General features: G+C 37.9%; 1 protein-coding gene across 1 annotated transcript; it reads right to left on the bottom strand.

Annotated features, from left to right (window-relative positions):
• Positions 1-4,853: 4,853 nt before the first annotated feature.
• On the bottom strand, positions 4,854-21,795 carry LOC103716680 (ubiquitin-conjugating enzyme E2-17 kDa-like). The gene is made up of 5 exons (XM_008804778.6): positions 21,628-21,795; positions 12,273-12,351; positions 10,281-10,408; positions 6,208-6,312; positions 4,854-5,206 (listed from the first exon to the last, which is right to left on the bottom strand). The coding sequence occupies exons 2-5, from the start codon at positions 12,340-12,342 to the stop codon at positions 5,063-5,065; spliced, it is 447 nt and encodes a 148-aa protein (XP_008803000.1). The 5' UTR covers positions 12,343-12,351; positions 21,628-21,795; the 3' UTR covers positions 4,854-5,062.
• Positions 21,796-22,374: the final 579 nt, after the last annotated feature.

The raw sequence follows: 22,374 nt of genomic DNA, 5'->3' as shown, positions 1-22,374 counted from the left end.
CATGCAGCGGCGATAATCTGACCCCATGAATAATATTCATTACTCATTTAGTCATACACCTTCCTCTTTTAACCCCACAGGAACTCTTAATTAATTAATACCTTTTTCTAAAGGATGAGGAGGCATGAGTGGGTGTCTTGCCTTTATGCCACTATACAACATCCATGTGATCCTTGTCCTTTTGGCTTGCTGGCTTCCTTGCTTTGAGTGGGATTAAACAAATCTAATGAAGCGACAATAGTCAACTGAAGTTAATTTGGAGAACCTCCCTCTCTCTCTCTCTCTCTCTCTCTCTCGTGAATGAGTACAATCCGTTTGGCTTCTTTTTGATGAATCTAATCCGCTTCATCATTCTCGGGTCTTATAAGCTAATCTTGGGCATTGGATCTCACTAAAATATCATGATAGCGGGTGGTATTTGGAATATTGGCACTAAGCTACTCAGATATCTGGCACGTGTATTGACACGATGAATAGCACGTGAGAGTGGATTATGAGTTCTGCAAGAGTTGATTGTTTTCTAAATTATTGAAAAAAAATCATCAATTATTCATTGATTTCTTCGTTATTTAAAAGAAATGATAATTTATTGATGACCGTGGAACTTCTAAAATCATTCAACAAATCAAACAATTGCCGGCTTTAATAAGAGCCACGCCATATAAAATAACATGAGCTTGAATGCGAGAAATAGATACATATGGCGTCTGCAGGGTTTACTAGGTGAAACTTAGGTATTTGTATGCATAAAAAAAAAAAAGCATATGTGGTGTGTATCACCGACATGTATGAATAGATTAAGCATCATTGTTACTCATCACATTACGATTATTTATTAAGGTTATCCGCTATGGTAATCAAAACCAGCAATTGCAATTTCATAACCTTGGCATGAAATTACGATTAGTTTAGCTAGTCTTAATCATTTTCGAGAGCATGACATCACACCCCCACCGATTATGGTAGGATCGATTGAACATTTGAATGTGAGGGGATGTCATTATCAGGAGGCACCGAACCTAGCTACAGTGACGCCTGCGCGCTATGTGGCACTTGGGATGGCCGCTTGGAGCCCAACCAAACAAATAAAACACGTTCCAAGATACGCCGATTAAAAAGACTAACGATGAGAAGTTGATGACCAAAGGCATATCTATCAAGCGCCTGGAAAAATATATAATTGATAGCTCTGAACTCTAAAGACGAAAACAGGGACAGGCCTACATGAGAGAATCCGATGTCTGCTCGGCATTGAGCGTGAGACAGATTCGTGCTCGATGGATGGCCCGGGTATTATGGCATCCATGGTGTCAAACTATATATGTAGACAAGAGAATCAAACTGCAATCCATTTAAAGGTGACATTTTTGAGTGCTAAAATCTTAGGATTTAGTTGGATCCATCCCATATTGTAGATCCAGACTTCTTCTCCAAAAAACTATAGCAAGTCCAAAATCAGACGCAATGGTGTCATCCTGAATCCTAAAATTTTAGAATTAAGTGGTATCCACCTGTCCAAGTTTCTTAATGCCAACATCCGACACCATGGTGAAGCCGAGTCCAGTGTGGGACCAATTGGATCCAGATCTACTCAAATCACTTGCACCCCCGAGGGATCACCACTAGTTTAAAGTGAAATCCAACTAAACAAATCCATGGGTGGCCAAGGTCCTTTCTCTAATCTATGTGTCGGTAAATCGCTTTTAAAGGTTCTTCGATTCTTTAAGGGGTGGCAGAGATTGGATAAGAGGAGGGTTCAGCTTGTAGTAGAAGCGAGTGCTGTTGGTCCCTCTACCATGTGTTATCGCAATCATCTTGGCAGAGAGGAAGCAGAGAATGTTCGTTGCTTGTAAACCAAGCCTCCGAACACTGTGACCCTCATAATGGATGCAACCCTATGAGCTTCTGATCATCGGTATAGGGTCCTTATAGCCATTTTAGTTTTAAGATTTCCAAAGATTACCCTTCCTTTGAACAAATAAGAGGTAAAGGAAATGCCCGCAAGAAGAGCTTCTGTTCCTAGTTATTTCTGGTTGGGTGTGTCATAATAGCATGCACCGAAGAAAACAGAGAAAAAACTGAATAATAAGAATTCAGTTAATTGTCATTAGGAATTTTTTTCAACTCTAAGTCCTAAATTGATAAATTCACTTACCATGGTGCCTCAAAATAATTTATTAATTGAAGACGGGTATAATTACCACAATTTATGATATTTATTTGAAACACTGTTTTAGAGGAGAGGATCTTAATTCGCACAATTGAATCCTACCTAAAAACACATTCATTTTAAGGCTCTCACATCATACATATTGTAAATATTTCATGTCATAAAATCATAATAATAGCTACATAAATAGCTATGGGGCTATAAATGATAACCAGAAACCTTGTAACGTGACTTGATTGCTATTAATAATTGAGTTAAAACCCTAAGGTTACTGTATCAATTTGTATAGATCCCAATCAATAAACTAATGTGTGTGTGTGTGTGACAGGCTAGATATTTTATATCTATTAACAATATGCACATTATGACTTGTCAATTTATTGTAAAATTCATCTTTCAATATTTATAAACAAACAATCAAGTTTTAAGATATCATGACCTAGAACTAATAAATAATCATTTTAGCATGACAAAAGAAAGGGGTGGCAAAATTTGACTTGCATTTGCAATGGGCACAAACCTCCCTACAACAAATTGGGGTAGTTCTATATACACCCCCCCTATTGCTCAGGACACCCCCCAAAAACCAAAAAGAAAATACCCAAACTAACCTTTAGTGTAATTACCATATTGCCCTTGAAATTTTCTCATACACCCCCCCCCCCCTCCTCCTCCGTTTCGTTTTGAAAAGAAAAAAAAAAACACCCCTCAAACCCCCCTTAAACCCCTCCTCCCCCGTTCCCCCTTCTCCCTCTCGTCGCCGGCATTCTCCCGATCTCCGACCACCTCGCCGGCTTCTCCCGGAACCACCTCGCCGGCTTCTCCCGAAATTTTTTTTTTTCACGGTTCGTGCTCCGTTCGGCACTGGATCGCCGAACAAAAGGCTTCTGTTCGGCTGAACAGTGCCGAACAGAAGCCTTCTGTTCGGCAACCCTCAACCGAACAGATCTGTTCGGCTGCACAGTGCCGAACAGAAGGCTTCTGTCCGGCACTGTTCAGCCGAACAGAAGCCTTTTATTCGGCGATCCAGTGCCGAACGGAGCACGAACCGTGAAAAAAAAAATTTCGGGAGAAGCCGGCGAGGTGGTTCCGGGAGAAGCCGGCGAGGTGGTCGGAGATCGGGAGAATGCCAGCGACGAGAGGGAGAAGGGGGAACGGGGGGTTTTGGGCGTTGGCGATGTGTTTTGGAGGGGAAGAGCGGGGTGGGGGGGGGGGGGTTTGGGGGGTGTAGAGAGCAATTTAGGTGAGGGGGTGGGGAGGGTGGGGGGTAATTTAGGAATTTTTAATTTTTTAGGGGTGTCCTTAGCAAATGGGGGGTGTAGAGAGTATTTAATTTTTTTTTAATTTTTGGGGGGTGTCCTGAGCAATAGGGGGGGTGTATATAGAACCACCCAACAAATTGGTCTAGGAGCGGTTCTCCATTGACCGGTTCCAGCTGAACATGAGTCAAATATATAATTAGATTTAACCCCCTTGAACCTCATAGGTCATCTAGGTTGATCCAATCGGAAATGAACCGACTCTCAAATTTCAACATAGCTAATGGTTCTCCAAATTTTTTCCATGTTTTGGTTTATTATAAAACTTAAAAAAAGGTTATAGAGTGATGGGCATGGTGGTTCACAAAATTGCAAAATGCAAAGTCAATTTTTAGCTAGAATTATGAATATCATATAAGTTAAATTTTAAGTCTATCTCAATTATAATGATATATTTGAAATTAATTTGATTCAGTTGTTTGTGACCCTAGAAGACCATGATCTTCTATTTTTTTAATTATATATAACTAATAAGCGAATACTTTAAAAAATTGGTGGAGCAAGTACATTATTTTATATAAAATAAATAGATCAGATAAGTATTTACATTTTTTAACCTAATTATTACCAAATGAGGTTAAACGGGTAAGATATGTCATGAGAAGATTTTGACCCTGGCCTGGCTTGACCAGACCTGAACGCAACCCGTCCTATTGCGATCCCCAACGAAGCATATGACATTGCAAGCATAGATCTTATTTTTATCTAATTAATAACTGTACGTAGCACCCTAAGGTTATTCTACATCCAGAACATGTTTTCTATGAAAAAACACTGAAAAGTTAGTAATAGTTCATACCATATAGAGCCAACAAATATTCAACTAGAGTTCTGAAACTGGATACAAACCTCACAAAAAATAAAACCCATATCCTGACCCAAACTTGCTGGTCTTACTTTCATGTCCAGATCGATCCATTCTCTTGCTGATGTAGAATGAGTATGACAGAACCAGGTTTTCGGAGCTCGGCCTGAAAATACAACATTCGTTTTCTACCCTCCGGGACCATGCACAATATAAATGCAAGCTACAAGCACACCTCTGGAGCCGAATGAAGAAGTATGTTTTTTCAGACTAACACCCCACCTTCGCACAACCTGGTTCAGTTTCATTATTCGTACGAAGGAGTAGGCCCATTTGATCAGCTTTCATTTTATCACATAACTCTTAATGACGCCTCAGGTCCACGTCGGTGGGGTTAACAATAGCAAATACAAATTTGACAAACAAGCCACAACAAGCCGCATCTGTTTGATCCGTTTCCTACAACTATCAGACCACATCAACCCACCCATATTTTAAAGGGCCTACAGAATGAACAAAGGCGAGTTATTGACAAGCTATTCTCAATTGAGCACCAGCATGAAGACGAGCATATGAATATTATTCACAGTGAAAATTATAGCAGGCCAAGTAGCAGACATGAATTTGGTATATCTGGTCAAATAAGAAACAGAACAAACATGATACTCCATCTTAACGAAATCACTTTAAGAACATCATGAGAATCAGGACCTTCATCATTAGATTTCATTTGTCTCGATAGCATAACACACTCAGAGTAGGAGACCCTCATCCCATAGCATATTTCTGAGTCCAGCTGCGAGCTGTGGCCTCATACTTTGCTCTGTCAGTCTTGTACATATGAGCAATCTCTGGAACAAGAGGATCATCTGGATTTGGATCCGTCAACAAAGAGCAGATAGAAAGCAGGACCTGTTGCAAATTACATTGTTCACTATCAAGAATCACATAGTTCCAATCATAACATGTTCAGAGAAGGAAGAAAGTGAAATTGCCAATATAAAATGTGAAAACACAGATATCCGACTTGATTTGCAAAGCACATTACTATGATATAGGTTTAGGATCAGAAAAATGGTGCTCGCTAGAGTGATGATATCAACTGCTAAAAACTAGGCTCAATTCTCATCATAGATACTACCGTATATCTGATCAAAAATAAAATCATGACAATCCTAATAGGTTATCCTTTTTGTTGTATCGACTAACTTCATTGTCATTCTGCATATATTTTATTTTAACTCTAGAAAACAACAGTTCCTGGCAAGCATGTATGGGTTTGGCATGGACAAGAAGAATCATCAAATAATTGTCCATCTTTCAGGGGGAAAAAACGAATAATTTTCCCTACAAGGGTCCCCAAAAGCAGCTTCCACCTACATAGGTTACATTTGAACTCTCATACATATTATAGGAACTCTCTTTTTCTTTCATTTTTGGCATCAAATGATCTGAATTTCCATATGGAAGTGAGTATTAAGAAAGTTCGGGAAATTTACAAAAACAAAAAAAAAAAACACAAGCAAGACATATACTGCACATTTTTATTCAGAACTGGCCATTTGTATAAACTTGTGATAAAAAACTGAATTTTCTGCTTTATTCTTTTTCTTTTCAATGTATCTTCACAGCACATTCACATCAATAGCAACTTGCGAATAATACTGCAGCACCACAGACTTTAGTTCTGTTCTTGTTCTTAATGCTCATTAACAGAAACACACAAATTTATGAAAGATTGGAGAAATTTTAACATAAAACATAATTTTCTTATTTTCTTCAACCAGTATTAAATGCCAAAAAAACTGTTTATTTCCTATCAATAATGGCATAAAAAATCGAGTTACAGAAAGGGATACATCCTGTTTGTTCAACACAAATCAAAACAAGTAAATAACATTTGCATGTCATACCTTTGAGATGGTCAGGGCAGGACTCCACTGCTCCTTAAGGATATCCAGACAGATACTCCCATTACTATTGATGTTCGGATGGAAGACCTTAGTCTTAAAAGCAACCTAAAATGTGTAACTGTATCAGTGTATGAAGGTATGGATCCAGTATAACAAAAATTAAAAAGGAAAAGAACTGTTGATTATTGATAAATCACTGAAATGATCTCAACCGTTAAATGTCATGTATATAGAATATAAAAATATGGCACTGTATATGCCACAACCACACCAACAAGCATAGTTCTAACTTCTGGTGATTATTTTAACACAATATTCTGTATAATTGAGTCCCCATTTTCCATGGATTACCTACAGAAAGAAGAACTCCATCTTTATGTCATCCGTGGATGCGTGCAAACACCTACTGACCTACAAATTTCATGCAAGTACTAACCTTTCTCACTAAACCTTTAATGACAGCTGTTAATATTAATTTGGTATGTAAGCAAGTTCTAGTTAACTAGAACCAAACTTGTCATCTAAATGCACTTTCATTACATATATACACACACACACACACACACACACACATATATATATATATATAGTCATCTTGATGAAAGAAACCAAAAGAAAAAAAAAAGAAATGAACTTCAAAACAGACACAGCTACTTTTGCATTCCCTTCTAAAAATAAGGTTCCTTCTCTAGACGAACACTGAGATAATTCAATATTCCTAAAGATCTCCCAAGTCTTTTGAGTTTCTGATCTAACTGTTGGATTCTTCTATTTTCTTCCACTCCAAATCTCCCACTAAACAGCATGTGGCTACTCCAAGTTTCTTGTCTTTCAAAATAACTGGACATAGAAATCATCATACATTGTAGATAAATTAAAAAAAGCTTAAGAGAGTTTTCAAGCAACCTCATTTCAAAAACAGTTCTGAAGCAATCTTTTTTTTAACAACAAAAAAAATGCAAGGGAGGAAATTTTTCGTATAGCACATGAACAGCTCTACATCAGTCCTCCCAGCACAATCTACTTTCTACTTAAAATATAAATAATGATGACCTCCACATAAAGGATTGAATCTCAGAGGGACATTGGGATTCTGCACCAACTTCAATAGATTTGTGGGCCCCAAAATACAAGCACTTCGTAGAATGATCTAGCATAGTAAGATCCTTGAAAGTAGAAAACCTAGCAACCACTCCCCCAAAATCAATATCAACAATGAGAATGAATGTCAAGTGTCCTCTCACTTCAGCTTAGTTTCTACATTATTTGGGCAATGAACAGCCCAATTTGCTAGTTCTGAAGGTTAAACCAATAACACATAACTCTGGTCCTTCAATTGATTAAAGTAACTAACGTTAAGGAAATAGATTCAGTAACTAGAGAATAGGAAAATAGACTGAAATGGACTCTTGCAGTACTTCCCATGCATCTCTAGAACAATGTTCTATCACCTCTCCAACATTATAAGCTCTCCTTGCTCTCCTTTCTTGAAGCATGGGCCTTGTTGTCTCCATATACCATGATTGAACTGACAGACACTCCATCCAAATGAAGACAGTTTCCACATGCTCTTGTTGGATTAAGAAAAAAATACTATGATGTAAACCATGCAAAATTTATTCACCTTTTCAAGCAGATGAAAATCACAGATAACAGGATGGTTAAAACTTAATTTCCAGTTGAGACATTATCCACCAGCAGAGATAGGAGCAACATCAAACACAGATTTTTGTTTCAGATAAAGGGTAATTTGGGGAAGTGACTGTTCAAATCATGATGAAATGTTCCAAAATTCAAATACTTACTATGATATAACATAGATAAAGCTTCCAAGTTCCAAAAACTTAATGCTCTGCATCAATATATCCTAGTAAGTGTTTTTATATCTACTTTATAAAAATATTAGAATTTTGAATTTCCGAAATATTTCAGAAACATTCAATCACTTTTTTCCACAATACCGTTGATATTGGGGGGAAATCTTGTATCCAATGATCTCTCAGTAATCTCCACCAATAGATACTCCAACCTATAATAGTGCTTGAAATAACTGAACATAACTGAATTCTAAGATATTTCCATTCTTACTAAAACATGACTGATTAATTGATTCCATTAACGTGGTGATCCTTCTAAATTGCCGTCGATAGATATTATCAAAACCTGACCCTTGGATAGTTTCAATTCTTGATAAAACTTAACTAATAAAAAGTTTCGCATCTTGTTCATGACCAAAGTTTCTATAAGTTAGAATTTTAATTAATCAATACTTTCTTCATCCAACCAAATGTTGGCTTGATGCCCTCGCCATCTAGCACTCTCATCATTATGAGGGTCTCCAATAATGAACTCAATTTCCATGTAAACAATCATTACATTTAACATATTGGTTTTATATTCTCATGCATAAGCAATGTGCATGCTCAAAATAGTTTTACTACATTTTTATCTATGCCTTTTTGAATACATAATAAAGGAAACAAATGGAAGTTATTTGAAAAAATAGTTGCTGATGGTCCTAAAGGATATGTGTTTCTTGATCTTTTACCTCTTTTAAGAAGAGTAGCTTTGAGAAATCTACCTATTCAGACTAGGATTAGTTACAAAACTGAATTGGTTATATGTTGAAACTGGGATGTAAATGAGATCATGATCAAGAAAACTTATTATAGTCTTCGTACAACAGACTACAGCAGAGTTACAAATAAATATGAAATAGGTTTATTGAATGAAATATTAATTCTTCCTTCAAAAGATCTCTCAGCCTCATCATTCTTAAGTTTTCTAATCATGTCTCATCTCTTCTCTCAAATCCTTTTATCTAATGTCTCTCCAATCTAAACCCTGCAGAAACTATATAAATCCCTCCTAGTCATTATCCCTAGCTAGTATTTCACATGTGCTCTGCACATGCCTTTCAAAAAAGTGTGGAGAGAGAGAGAGAGAGGCAGAACAAGAAAAGGTAAGTGTTCAGTTTGGAGGTGGGGACTCTATCGCACTTCCACTGGTTTCGCTTTTGTGGAATCTGGCTTCACATGTCCAACTCTTATAATTCACTTCAGATTCAGTAGATATGGACCTGAATGTGCTCAGAGGTATCGAAAATGATACAAGTATTCCATGCCTGTTTTCTGGATCCGCAGTATCTTCTCTTCAACCTTAACTGTGGCTTCCACAAATCAGTGGGCAAGTAGGGGCGAGCCAATATTATATACAACCCTGCCACATTAGGACTCAATTTAACTCAAATTTCTATCACAAAAAAAAAAAGAAGAGGAGGGAAGAGAAGAAAATGTCTCCTCCCAACCATGTCACTTCCATGTGCATTCCATTAACAAAGTTGGCCTTCAGGTCTCCTATTGTCCATCAAGAACACCTGCAGAATCCTCTTGAGCGAGGATCTGATAGTTATATGATTGTGGGATGAGCAGGCAAAAGTTTCACATGCCAACTAATGTTAAATAGGTGAACTGCAGTAATTAATTGAAAAAAATAAAAGTAGCAATGTTATGGAAGCCAAAGTGGAGTTCATGAATAGAGGTTCAAGCTTGGAATGGTACTTCACCTATCCTGGTGATGCAACTAATTGAAGCCAACTGTTGCTGAAAGCAAATGCAAGAAAGCAATAGCATGCAATCATCCACAATTAGGAGCAATAGCTGAATGTATATAATTAATATTATGATCTCCTAAATGTATGAACACAATACTGAACAAAAATAAATTGCTGAACTTTATCATATATCAATGAACCAAATGGCCTTTCCAGAAATCGATGATAATAAAGATATGAAGCAAACATCAAGCAACAATAAAGAGAAAGTCACCCCAAAATGCATGCTATATGCCTTTAGTACCTAAAAGTTAGTGCTCTAATCAACAAGGACACTTATATACACCCCCCCCACCCCCCGCGCCCACCAAAAAAAAAGGCAGAAAAGTAAAAGAAAAAGAAAACATCCCCTAATTAGGGGTGGAACTTAAAACAGAAAAACAGACCATCATGACAACAGACTAGACGGGAACACCTGTAAATGAGATATCCAAAAGCTATGCCAGAATATCACTCATACCTTTGGTGGCTTGAAAGGATAATCTGGAGGGAAATGAATATTTACTAAATATACACCTCCAGCATATGGACTGTCAGGAGGGCCCATGATCGTTGCTTGCCAATGAAACATGTCCTGTGCTACAGGACCTGCAAAATATAAACATAAATTCCCAGCATTAGTGCAGTAGAGAAAACACTGAACATATCCAACCATATCCTATTAAAGATTGCATGTTGAGTCAGCAGAAGCTTTTTATTTCATCTGCTATGAGTCCCTGACTAACCCTTTTAGGTCATTCCCCCCACTATTATGGTAAGTATACAAACCAAATTCCTCACCTTATCATAGCCTCGCATCTTTATTTTGTTGCAAAGTGACCATGCTATCTGATTTGCTTTTCCACCACATTTTCAGTGTAAATCTTGCAAAGCAACTTTTACCAATAATATGTTCATTTCTAATCAAGTACAACAATCTGAGCCATACCAAGGGTTCAACGTTGTTACCGTCTTAGTCTCAAGATCATATATCCTACAAGTCTCAAGAAGCATGCAACAACTTCACAACGCACTAAAATGCCCCTCTTGACTTCATCCATCCAACTCTAGTTCTATAAGGTAAGAATTTGTATATGCCTCCACTATTTTATATAACCAATCAAAGATAAGAAAATAACTATGGCTACATATATCTTGGGAATCAACTTTGATCATGACCAAATTATCATTTGTATTCAAGATACAGTTGAGTTACTTGGAAACAAAAGCTCATCAGTAACCATCTGAGACAAAGTGCGATTCAAATTAAGACACATAGCAGTACAGATGACCTGCCCTTTTATCAAAGAGTGCAATGTACTTCATCAATGATTTTGAGGATAACCCTGCAAAGAAAATCTCATTTTGAAGATTTAATCTGCCTGATCCTTTATTATGATGTTTTCCACAAACATTCTATGACAAGACACTAATTAATTTAATTCTCTGATCTTCTGTTGACATAATATTACACTTGATAATGAAAAACTACTAATCAAAATTCCCAATAGTTTTAACCTGAGCATTTCTTTGAGGAATAGGACATCATTGTGCTAATTAATCAATTTAAGGGTGGGGAAATTGAGACCATTACAAAGGGAAAAAAGATTTTAACGGAACACTTGCACCATAAAATCAACCCAAGCCAATAAAGAAAAAATAAATAAATAAATAAATCACTGCTTAAGTTAATACTAAAGTCCTAACACTTCAATAAATGAAAAGTAACTAGGACCAACTTCATCATTGTCACAGTGACACAAGTCCTGGACTAAGTTAACATAGTTAAAGTTTAACTATCGCCTGGTAAACATGATTACATAACCATATTAGCTTTAATAGTTTCACACGGGCAGGTGTTGCACGTTATAATTGAAGTTACCAAACTTACATTCATAGTTTCCACTTCATAAAAAACTTCTCCTTGAAGGTGTATCTTATTGATATGAAAAAAATGACATGCTTTAACGATTATGCGAAGTCAAAAACTTCGCCAACAACATTGGCAACCAGTGCCATCTATAGAAAGTTTTACATAGAGTGACTTCCACCCAAGCAAGACCTATATTAACACAAAAAGGTAGTCCGAAATATAAGAACTCAAACTATCCCCTGCAGCCTTTAGAAGTCTAAAAATTTAATCCAAATTCACAAATCTGGAAGTAAAATAAAAGAAAGCTAGTGCAAAACAATAACATCAAGTTGAGAAAGGCCCCTCCAGCAATTTTTCACATTTTTTCTTTTCAAGAGTGAAGGTCATTGTCCTTCCTTCCCTCTGCTTTTTGACAATTGACAACTTGTGTCATCTTCAAGAAAAAAAGAAGCATAAGAGAAAACGAGGGTGTGGTTCCTATAAGAAATAATGAATCAAATATAACTTGACAAAGAGAGGAAAAAATTACATGAAGAGGGATTTAGAAATGGAGTGGTGAGAAACTAAAAAGACCGAATCTGGCGCTACAGCCAATTGTACCTGCACTGCAGGAGGTAGGAGGATCCTTCTGCAAATCCTTCAGCTCCTTCAGGATACGCTTTGATGCCATGAGAATCTTCTGCAAAACAAAATTTAAATAAAAGTTTCAGACTCTTAAAGGTTAAAGGCCAATGCTGACAAGGATGACAAAACACATGAAGATTATGAATTTAGGAATCCAAATAAAATTACACTATTCTCAAATATTAGAATCCAAAGGAGTATTTACTAAGTGATCAGAACCTAGAGGAAACAAACTTTCAAAAGAAAAAAAAAAATTGGAGAACCATTTTAATTCTAAACCACAGTAATTGCATGGGTCAAATGAAACCATAGCACTATTTTTGCACTGGATAAAGTTCCTACAATTTGGAAACTGATCAAAGGCCATCCAGTTCAAAGTAAATATACTAATAACATGCAGAATCTCATGATTCTTTTTTTCAGGGAGACTATGAAAAGAGGAAAGATGGCTTAACAGAGAAATAACCTAAAAGGAAAATCTTTTGATTGTACTCAACCGGTGCCCCATAAGCCTATCCGTAAACATATGATTGAATTCAATATGTTGTTCATTTATGTTTGATTGCGTCATAGTTCTATAATTCAAATTAGGTTTATCCTTGGCTGAACTACATTGGCAAGAAAAAAACAGTTGGTACAGCTAATCCATGAACAGCCAACCATCATATTGTAAAATTGGAAAAGTTCAATCCATGGTCATTTGGGGCCTCCTAAAAGGCTCTACTAAATTTATCAAGTTGTTCCAAATAATCAAAATGGTCGAATGATGATTTCCAATCCAACTGTTACTATGCTAACAAAAATTTAGTTCCAACATCCTCTTTCAACTTCAGTTATCAACAAACGCCATGGAGTCTATGCCAACTATATAAATACCTTCAACTTCAATAATTTCATGTAAAAAAATTTGACAACTTGATCCTCTCCCTTGCAACATAAGCACTATGAAGCATTAATATTGCTAAAATCACCATGAGAAAAATGGGAATCTATCTATAGGCATCACTGAAGTGTCATCAGAATGAAGTTTTAATAGACCATATTGAGAAATAATCCACTCTCCAACTATTCTTATTAGCAACCAGACATTAAGCATGGATGGTGACACATTGATAGAATCACCTTGCTTCCATCATTAGAGAGAACAGTAGCTTCTAATTTCTCCAAATGACAAATGGAAGCACCATTTCCAAGGAAAAACCATAATTTACTATAGCTTCCATAAATGTCATTAATTTGTGAAAACTATTAGGCCCAGACCCATCAAAAAATTATACAATAATCTCCTGTGTGTCTCTAAGTGATACAACAAATTAACACTTTTACTAGCATCCAACAGATAACCTCAAAACAATGTCAAAACACATAACAATAACACCTCGAATGGTACAAACTCACTCTTCAAGTGTGCATAACCCGCTATTCACACAAAACCTGAATGCTCAACCGAAATCAAATTTCTTCAAGAGTTGACCACTTTCAGATTTCCATCTTAAACCTTTTTTGACATCTTAGTCAAAAGAAAATAATTTCTTCATTAATTTGAGAACTCCTGGTGCGTCATGAAAATCATGACAATCATCTAAGATTCATGTCTCATGGACCTTGTAAACTATTCAATCATAACATAGTAATTTCAGATTGGGTTCACCTCGCTAACACTGATTGAAACCCTTAGCCTCCATGGAGGTACCTAACTAGTAACATCAATGAGAGCCCGTAAAACAAGCGAACACAAGACATTATCAGAACAATAACCTGCATGCCTTCTATATAAAATAAACATCATGTGATCTAATAATATTTATCTATATAGGTTTAACTAAATGGTTACATAACAAATGCCAGAATTCAGGATATTTGCAAAATTCTACCAGAAAATGATGAAGAAAAATGTGTAAAAGCTGAAATACTAATTCCAGCACAAAGTTACCAAAACTATAGAGCAAAAAATCTTATATAACATGCCAACAACACTTGTCTCATCTAGTTCACTGCCCACATCTCAAGAAAAAGATCCAGGATTCGACTCAAGATTTTGTCACTCCCACAAAACTAGGGCCACAAATGAGCTGAGGCGAGTTGAGTTGGCTTCTCAGCCATAGGTTGATATGTAATGGGGTTGATCAAGCTTGAGTAAAGCTCGACAAGACATGATCAAGCTTTGCTCGTTCATCAAAGCAAACTGATCCTGAACGAGCTCCTTATCGAGCTCAGATTATCCTTATTCACTTTTGCAAATTCAAGGATTCCAATTCAATTCACTCATAATGGTTGAGCTTTAAAAAATGTTCGACATAGGCTTGGTGGCAAGCCGAACCAGGCTTGTAAGCCTGTTCTCGGGAGAAGACTGAGTTGTGCATGACCAGCTAATTCATTTGCAGCCCCAAACCAAATTTCCCACAAGAAAGGGGGAAAATCTTATATAACACGATCCTTCACAGTCCTTGTAAGGAACTTTACTATGCATGATCCACCAATCGATTTTGCAGTAATTTGTCTTGTTCACCCACTTCGTAACTATTAGCAAGTACTTCTCTGTTCTTGAATTCAGATCTTTATGAAATAAAATAAAATACTAGGATTTGACTGATAAAACTGATCAAAACTCCTTGAAAATTGAATTATTCCATTAGATCTCAAGAGCTACAAAGTGCCATCACTTTTTTTATATTCATTATTAGAAAAAAGAATTGACTACTACTAAATAGGTAATAAGTTATGAAGTACTTGCTGATTCCAATCAACTATCTACCTCACATGATCCACACGGAATAGTTGGACAATTTTTCTTCCAGCTGATTCGGGGGATCCCTATGTTGCTATTCATGTATGCAACTAACATAGCCCTATCACCATGATTAAGTAGATATAAATTAACCAATCAAATTTTTGAGTGACTACAGTACAGATCTCATAACTATGATTAATTATCAAATATGGTTTAAAAAAATAACAAAATAATAATGATTCACTTTTATAGTAAATATGTACATTTTTGTCATGGGAATACTAGCAGATGCTCCCAATCATCTCTTAGATCACATGTGAAATTTCCAATATGCGAGACAAAGCCTTCATCATTTAATAATTTGGATTATAAGCTGCGCACTTATAGCCTTGTTTCCACAACTATTTGGGAGTTAAGCATTTATAACACATAAGAAGATAAACAATATCATATGACTCAATTAAAATTTTACCCTTTTCATTAAAATCTTTGTCATCCCCAAACTTGGTTGGGTGAAAGAAACTGTTACCAACCTACTGAATGCACGTGATATTTTGCTGCAGCCCATAATGAAGATCATATACTATTTCAGTTATTCTCTATCATGATCGTAACCCATAAAAGCACTCTTGCCATTCTTGTTTGTGGCAATAATACCCTTTTTTATCTATGCAATGGACTTATTCTGAGAACTGCAACTACATTTAGCTTCTTTCACTGGGGTTGGGCATCGATGTCTTTTAACTTCATCAGTTGAAGGTGCTCGATAGAGTTGGGCAACGGGCCGTGCCGGGCCGGCCCGGCCCAGGCCCCCCGGGCCAAAACTCTAAACGGGCCGTGCCTGGCACGGCCCGCTTATGAAGCGGGCCGTGCCTGGCACGGCCCGTGAGGCACGGAAGGCAAGCCCGGCCCGGCCCCCGGCCCCTCTATTGGTGGGCCGGGCCGGGCACGGCACGGCACGGGCCGGGCCGGGCACGGCCCGTAACGGGCGGTAACGGGCCGTGCCAGGCACGGCCCGCAACGTCTCTAAACGGGCCGTGCCTGGCACGGCCCGTAACGGCTCCAGACGGGCCGTGCCTGGCACGGCCCGTCTGGAGAGGGGGGAAGAAAATAGCCGTTTCCAACGGCTATTTTCGGGAAAAAGACGGTTTTGCCCCTCCCAACAGTCCTATAACGGCTGAATTGAGGGGTATTTTGGGAAAAAAAATTTTTGGGCTTCTATAAATAGCCCATTCCTCCCTCATTCTCACCACACCAAACCTCTCATTCTCTCCTTCTCTACTGCTATTATTTCTCTCTTCTAAAGTGCTCTTCTAGCAATTTAATTTTTAGTTTGTTCAAGTGCTACACAAGAGGAGGTTCCTGTTGAGAAGAGAAGGTCGCTTCTGTTGAGAGCACAAGAGGAAGCTCGGAATCTCGGCGCTGCCTCTGCCCTCCGACCCTCTACTCAATTCCTCCTTGCGGTTAGTTTTTATTTTTTGAATTAATCATAGATATGTCATCTTTTGAGGAAAGTCAGTTTGGCATTCCTGTTTCTGAGGGGGAAGAAACTAATCCCCAACCCCCTGTTCCTAGTTCCTCTAGAACTGGTGAACCGAGTGAAGGTCAAACCTCTTCTCGTAAGAGGACTAGTACTGTATGGAATGAATTTGATAGAGTTATGGTTGAGGAAGTCTGGAAAGCTAAATGTAAAAAATGTGCCAAACTTTATAGTTGTAGTAGTAGTGGGGGAACAGGGCATTTAAAAAGACATCAAGAGAGTCATAGGATGCATGATTCTCATGCTCAAACTCAAAGTAGCCTTAATATACAAGGGGGATTACTTGTAGGTAATTTTGCATATAATCATGAAAATCAAAGAAAAGCACTTGTAAAATGGATAGTCAAGGATGAATTACCTTTTAGTTTATGTGAATCTTTTAATTTTGAAGAATATGTTCAATTAAACCTACAACCTACTTACAAAAGAACTAGTAGGCGTACATTTAGAAGAGTAGCTATGACCAATTTTTTAGCAATGAAACAAAATTTAATTGAAACACTTTCTACTTTAAATGTAAAAATTTCATTAACTTCTGATATTTGGTCAGCATCTGTAGGTAGTAATTCTTTTATTGCCATTACTGCTCATTATATTGATAATGATTGGCAATTAAATAAACGTATTCTTGCTTTTCGTGCTTTTGATTTTCCACATTCTGGGCAACAAATTTCAAATATAATTTATCAAACTGCATGTTCATATAATATTAATGATAAAATTATGTCTATTACTTTTGATAATGCATCTAATAATAATTCTGCTGTTGTATTATTAAGAGACTCATTGCATCCCATATTAGATGAAAATTTACTGCATATTAGATGTGCATGTCATATCTTAAATCTTTCTGTTCAAGCTGGCATGGGCATGATTCAAGATGTGATTTCAAAAATTAGAAATGCAGTTTCTTTTATTCATGCTTCTAGATCAAGACTTCAAGAATTTAAGGAATTATGCATAAATCATGGTAAACGTTTTAAAAAATTTAAACTTGATGTAATTACTCGTTGGAACTCCACATATAGCATGATACATGATGCATACCCATATAAAAATTTATTAAGTGCATATATTAATGATCGTGGATTAGGATTTACATTGACTGAAACTGATTGGAATAAAGAAAAAATTTTGGAAGATTTTTTGCTTAGTTTTTATAATGCTACCAATGTTCTTTCTGGTATTTATTACCCTACTTCATGTTCATTTTTACAACAAGCATATATAATTAGTCAAAAATTTGCAGAACATAGATATAATGATGTTTTAATGCCTATTATTCACCTAATGGAATCTAAATGGAATGAGTATTGGGACAGGATATGTCCTATGCATAACTTAGCTGCTGTATTTGATCCTAGAGTTAAATTAAATGGCGTGCTAATTTTACTTGATGCATACGCTGAAAATATGCATCAAGATGCTGAATCTGCTAAAGATGAGGTAAGACAACTTCTTTATGATATTTATGCTATATATGATGAAAAAATTCGTGGATCTAGAACACAAATACAAACCTCTATTCCTCCTTCTAGTAGTTCTCGTTCGTCATCTATTTTTTCATTCATTGCACAGAGAAGACACACACATGCTTCAAGTTCCTCTTCATCTTCTTCATCTTTAAGTAGTGAACTAGAATTTTATTTACGAAATGATCTTCAGTCTGCATATGATGAAAATCAAATAGAGAATCTAGATGTATTATCTTGGTGGAAGAGTGTTAGAAATCAATATCCTGTTATGTCTGCAATTGCACGCGATATTTTAGCTGTGCCGATGTCCACGGTAGCATCGGAATCCGCTTTTAGTGCAGGTCGGCGTGTTCTTGACGAAAAGAGAAGTAGGATGACGGGCGAAACGGTGGAGATGCTTCTCTGCTTCAAGGATTGGCTGGATGCTGAGGCAAGACTTCAAGATAAAGGTGGACATAATACAACATCCTCTGATGATGATGATACAAACACTACTGAAGACTGAAGACTGAAGAGTGAATACTGATTCACTGAATCACTGATGATTAGTAAGATTTCTTAATTTTTTATAATTGTACATTTTTATTGTATTCTGGAGGTCAGACCAAGGTCCAAACCTCGGCCCTTTCTTAGTTTCTTATTGTATTCTAGAATCTAGAGGTCAGACCAAGGTCCAAACCTCCCTTCATGTACCATTTTGATTGAAATTAATAAACTGGTAGGGGTCTATGCCAAACCCCCCACCATTAAGGTGGCTTTATATTCATAAATCAAGATTTCTTAGTGTTCATAATTTATTAATGTATTAAAAAAATTTTATCGGGCCGAGCCGGGCCCAGGCCCGGACCGTGCCAGGCCCGCGTGCCAGCCCGGCCCAGGCCCTTATGGGCCGTGCCGTGCCGTGCTGGCACGCGGGCCGTGCCGTGCTTGGCCCGCGTGCCTAGACCGGGCCGTGCCGGCCCAGGCCCGAAGCGGGCCGTGCCTGGCACGGCCCGCTGGCCAGGATTCGCTAGCCCAGCACGGCCCTATCAAAGGGGCCGTGCCAGGCACGGCCCGTCACTGTAGCTGGCGGGCCGTGCCAGGCACGGCCCGCTTCGTGCCGTGCCGTGTCGGGCCGTGGGCGGCCCGGCCCAGTGCCCATCTCTAGTGCTCGACTATAATAGATCAAGCCACAACCATTTGCACACCCTGATTTTGCCTCTCCAGTTTCATCCCTAGTCGCATCACTCATCATAAATTAAGATCCAACACTTGTTTAAGTGATAATATGGGCATTCTCTAATCAAGAACTCATTCTTGAATACCAAACTTATAAACTCCTAAAAGCCATGACATGTAGATAACTGCCTAGGGAATCTCTGGATACTCCATTTCAATCTTCTTGCTATTAACTTCAAGTTGATTTGACATAGGAATCACCTTGTCAAAGTCAAAAATCATTTTAGAACATTCAAATTGTCATCTTAACTTTCACTACTTCCAAGGTAACTCCTTTCAAAGTGCACACCTCTTTCATTTTACTAGTACTTAACATATTAAAAGTCATGTATCCATTGCTTGAAACATGAAGAAATGAGCACATTTCTCAATTCTTTTTAGTGCACCTTCCAGGCTCAGGGAGCATTAACTACTCTAGCTCAATAACAGCCTCCATGTAGTTCTTCACTATATTCTAGATTTTATATCCAAGAAGTCCATTAACCTAAAAACTCTGATGGCACTAATTACTAAAGAATGACTTGTAGAGACTAGGATTCATCTCTCCTAATTAAAAGGCATGATCTACAAATTTCTACGTTAATAGTTTGCCCGTGAAGAATTGCAAATCAGCTCATACTTCCGAGATCTAACTTTCGGTTTTGGACGTTCATGATTCACAAAGGAGGATAAAACATGGATAATGAGCAAAATAGGATTCTGACTTGATTGATTTCAATAAGGGCAAATCAACCATCTACATGTTTAATCTAAGAGTTATAAGTGAGTCAAAAGGGTTCAAATCTGGCATGGCCTCATTTTGACTCTAATTAGCTTTGGGTTTAGAGATTTAGATGAGCTGCCATTCATGTGGTGGGTTGTACTAAATTTCTTTTCAAATTAGGTCAGTGTAAGGTGTAAGTCTAAAGACTAAGAACCTAGACTCAGATTCCTGAATGAATTTTTCTCAGGTCCAAGCAGCATTTTTCGTGCTTGACTAGTCTAATCCAGGAGATTCAGACCCTATCCAGTTGGAATTCAAGTTTTTGTGCGGACCATATCTAACCCATAAGATCAAATTGGATATGGGTCAAGTCCAGGCCCAATCAGCTAAAATCTGATTCATGTCTAGATGTCTCCCTTACGTCCCTAGTTACTTTATCTTTACATAAATTCAAACATGGACTCCGAACACCAATAGCCTATTTGTCAACCTTTCTATAGACAGTCTAGGCAACTACCATCAACTGTGCTTCGCAATACGAGGAGATGTTATCTTAACCTATATGTCTCAGTTTAGCTAGTTATCTAACCAACATACCTTGTTGAGCTACCAGTTCACATTTTCTTTTCTTAAGCACATGAAAAGCCTTCTTCTTCCAGAAGACCAGAAAGTAGAAGCACATCAGACGAATGGACCAAATATAACAGATGTATTTTCCTTCATCAAATACTAGTTATGGATACTCCATCAATTCAGTGCCTCTCAACCTATAATTGTGGAATCAGAACACGGATGCATTCCTAGACCATGCAATGTTTTGAGATGGAGGATGTCACCATGTAAAAGCTCTTAACACTCGATGAGCTCTTAATTCTCCCTTGATCATCAGGCTGAAACCTACTTTACCATGTCGCCAGCAGTGCATTGCCAAAGTTCAGTTAGATCTTAGTTTAGGGTCTAAATAGGATAACAATTGTACCAAATCATGGTTTAAAACACATCATATACTACAACAGCAAGATAGCTCCTTCCTTTAGCATTCTAGCTCCTTATGTTAGCATTCTTTTACTATTGCACCTCCTTCAGGCAACTTTGATTTTCTTTTCACATTGCCACTGAACATTTCTTTCATATCCAAAACTACGCAGCAAATCATGGTAAGTGATCGAGCAATACGTAAATTTTAAAAAAAAAGTCTCCTCTTCTGAAATTTGGTAACACGTAGACTAGTAATCCAAGCGGCAGCTAAGAAAATGGACAAATGAAGGGAGGATTCGTGATGCTCGCGCGCTCGAAACAAGCGAACCATCCGAGACGTACGATTTCAGATTGTTCACAAATCGACCAATCCCAAAAATGATATCTAACCCATCGCATATGAATCTAATCCCCTCTTCCGCATAATAAACCAGAAATTTAGAAACAAAAGGGCCGATCTAAAAACCCTAGAAACGAATTCGATCAAGCCTCACGGAATGAAACCCCAAAATCCAAATCAAGAACGAAAAATAAACAGAAGCAGGCAAAGAATCGAGATCGGAGCAAACCGGACAAGAACAGCAAGGCCTCAGAGCCCGATCGAATCGAAAGAAATAACGAAATCAAACCCTAGGTACTCGGGAACTGATCGCAATCCACGGAAACAAGAAGGGAAGGAGGCGAACCTGGGTCGAAATCAGGGGGCGCCTTGACGACGGGGGGCTAGGGTTTCACGCTCGGAGCTCTCGGCCTCGGAGGACGGCGAGAAGAATTTATCGCCAAGAATGGGGAAAAATAAAGAGAGAGGGACGGCCTTGGGAATCGGGTCAGATCCACCACCGCGCCGCCACCGCTGGTGCAGGGAGGCAAGGGCACCTTATGTAGTCAGAGAAAAAAATGTAGTGACGATAATGACCCTGAGGCTTTAGGCGAATGGCAAGTGATCGGTGAGTTGCTGTGTTGTTTTGGGGTGGGTAGAGATGGAAACGTTCGGGAAGGCCGGCCATCGGTTTAATGGCCCCTCGCCTTGTTCCATAGAATACACGTGTTTTTTTAATCAACTTGATAATTTCAGCCAACTTGAATCAACCTTTGTTCGATCTTGGACAACGGGAGAAGGGAGGGATTAGGACTTGGTAGAGACCAGCCAAGACCAAATTTAAGATTGACCGTTGGATTATATTTAATTATTACAGTTCGTGTTACTTGAGGAAGACTTGAGATTAATTTTCGAGCATGCGAACGGTGCTCGAGCTTAGGTCAATTATATTTAAATTAAGCTTGATTCAAGTCCGCATAGAACCAAGTTCAGGCTACTTGGATTATTTTGACAATCCTGATTAATTTATGAACTTACTTCAGCCAAGTTTTTAACTTGCCTAGATTATTTGTAGAATTAAGAGGACATATTTGGAAAATATCTATTTTTTTTT

This window comes from Phoenix dactylifera, chromosome 8 (assembly GCF_051530095.1).
Source record: "Phoenix dactylifera cultivar Ajwa chromosome 8, Ajwa_hap1_PhDact_Kaust_v1.1, whole genome shotgun sequence".
Classification (NCBI taxonomy): Eukaryota; Viridiplantae; Streptophyta; class Magnoliopsida; order Arecales; family Arecaceae; genus Phoenix; species Phoenix dactylifera.
Note: the sequence above shows the minus strand (reverse complement) of the source record. Positions and strands in the feature narration are given on the sequence as shown.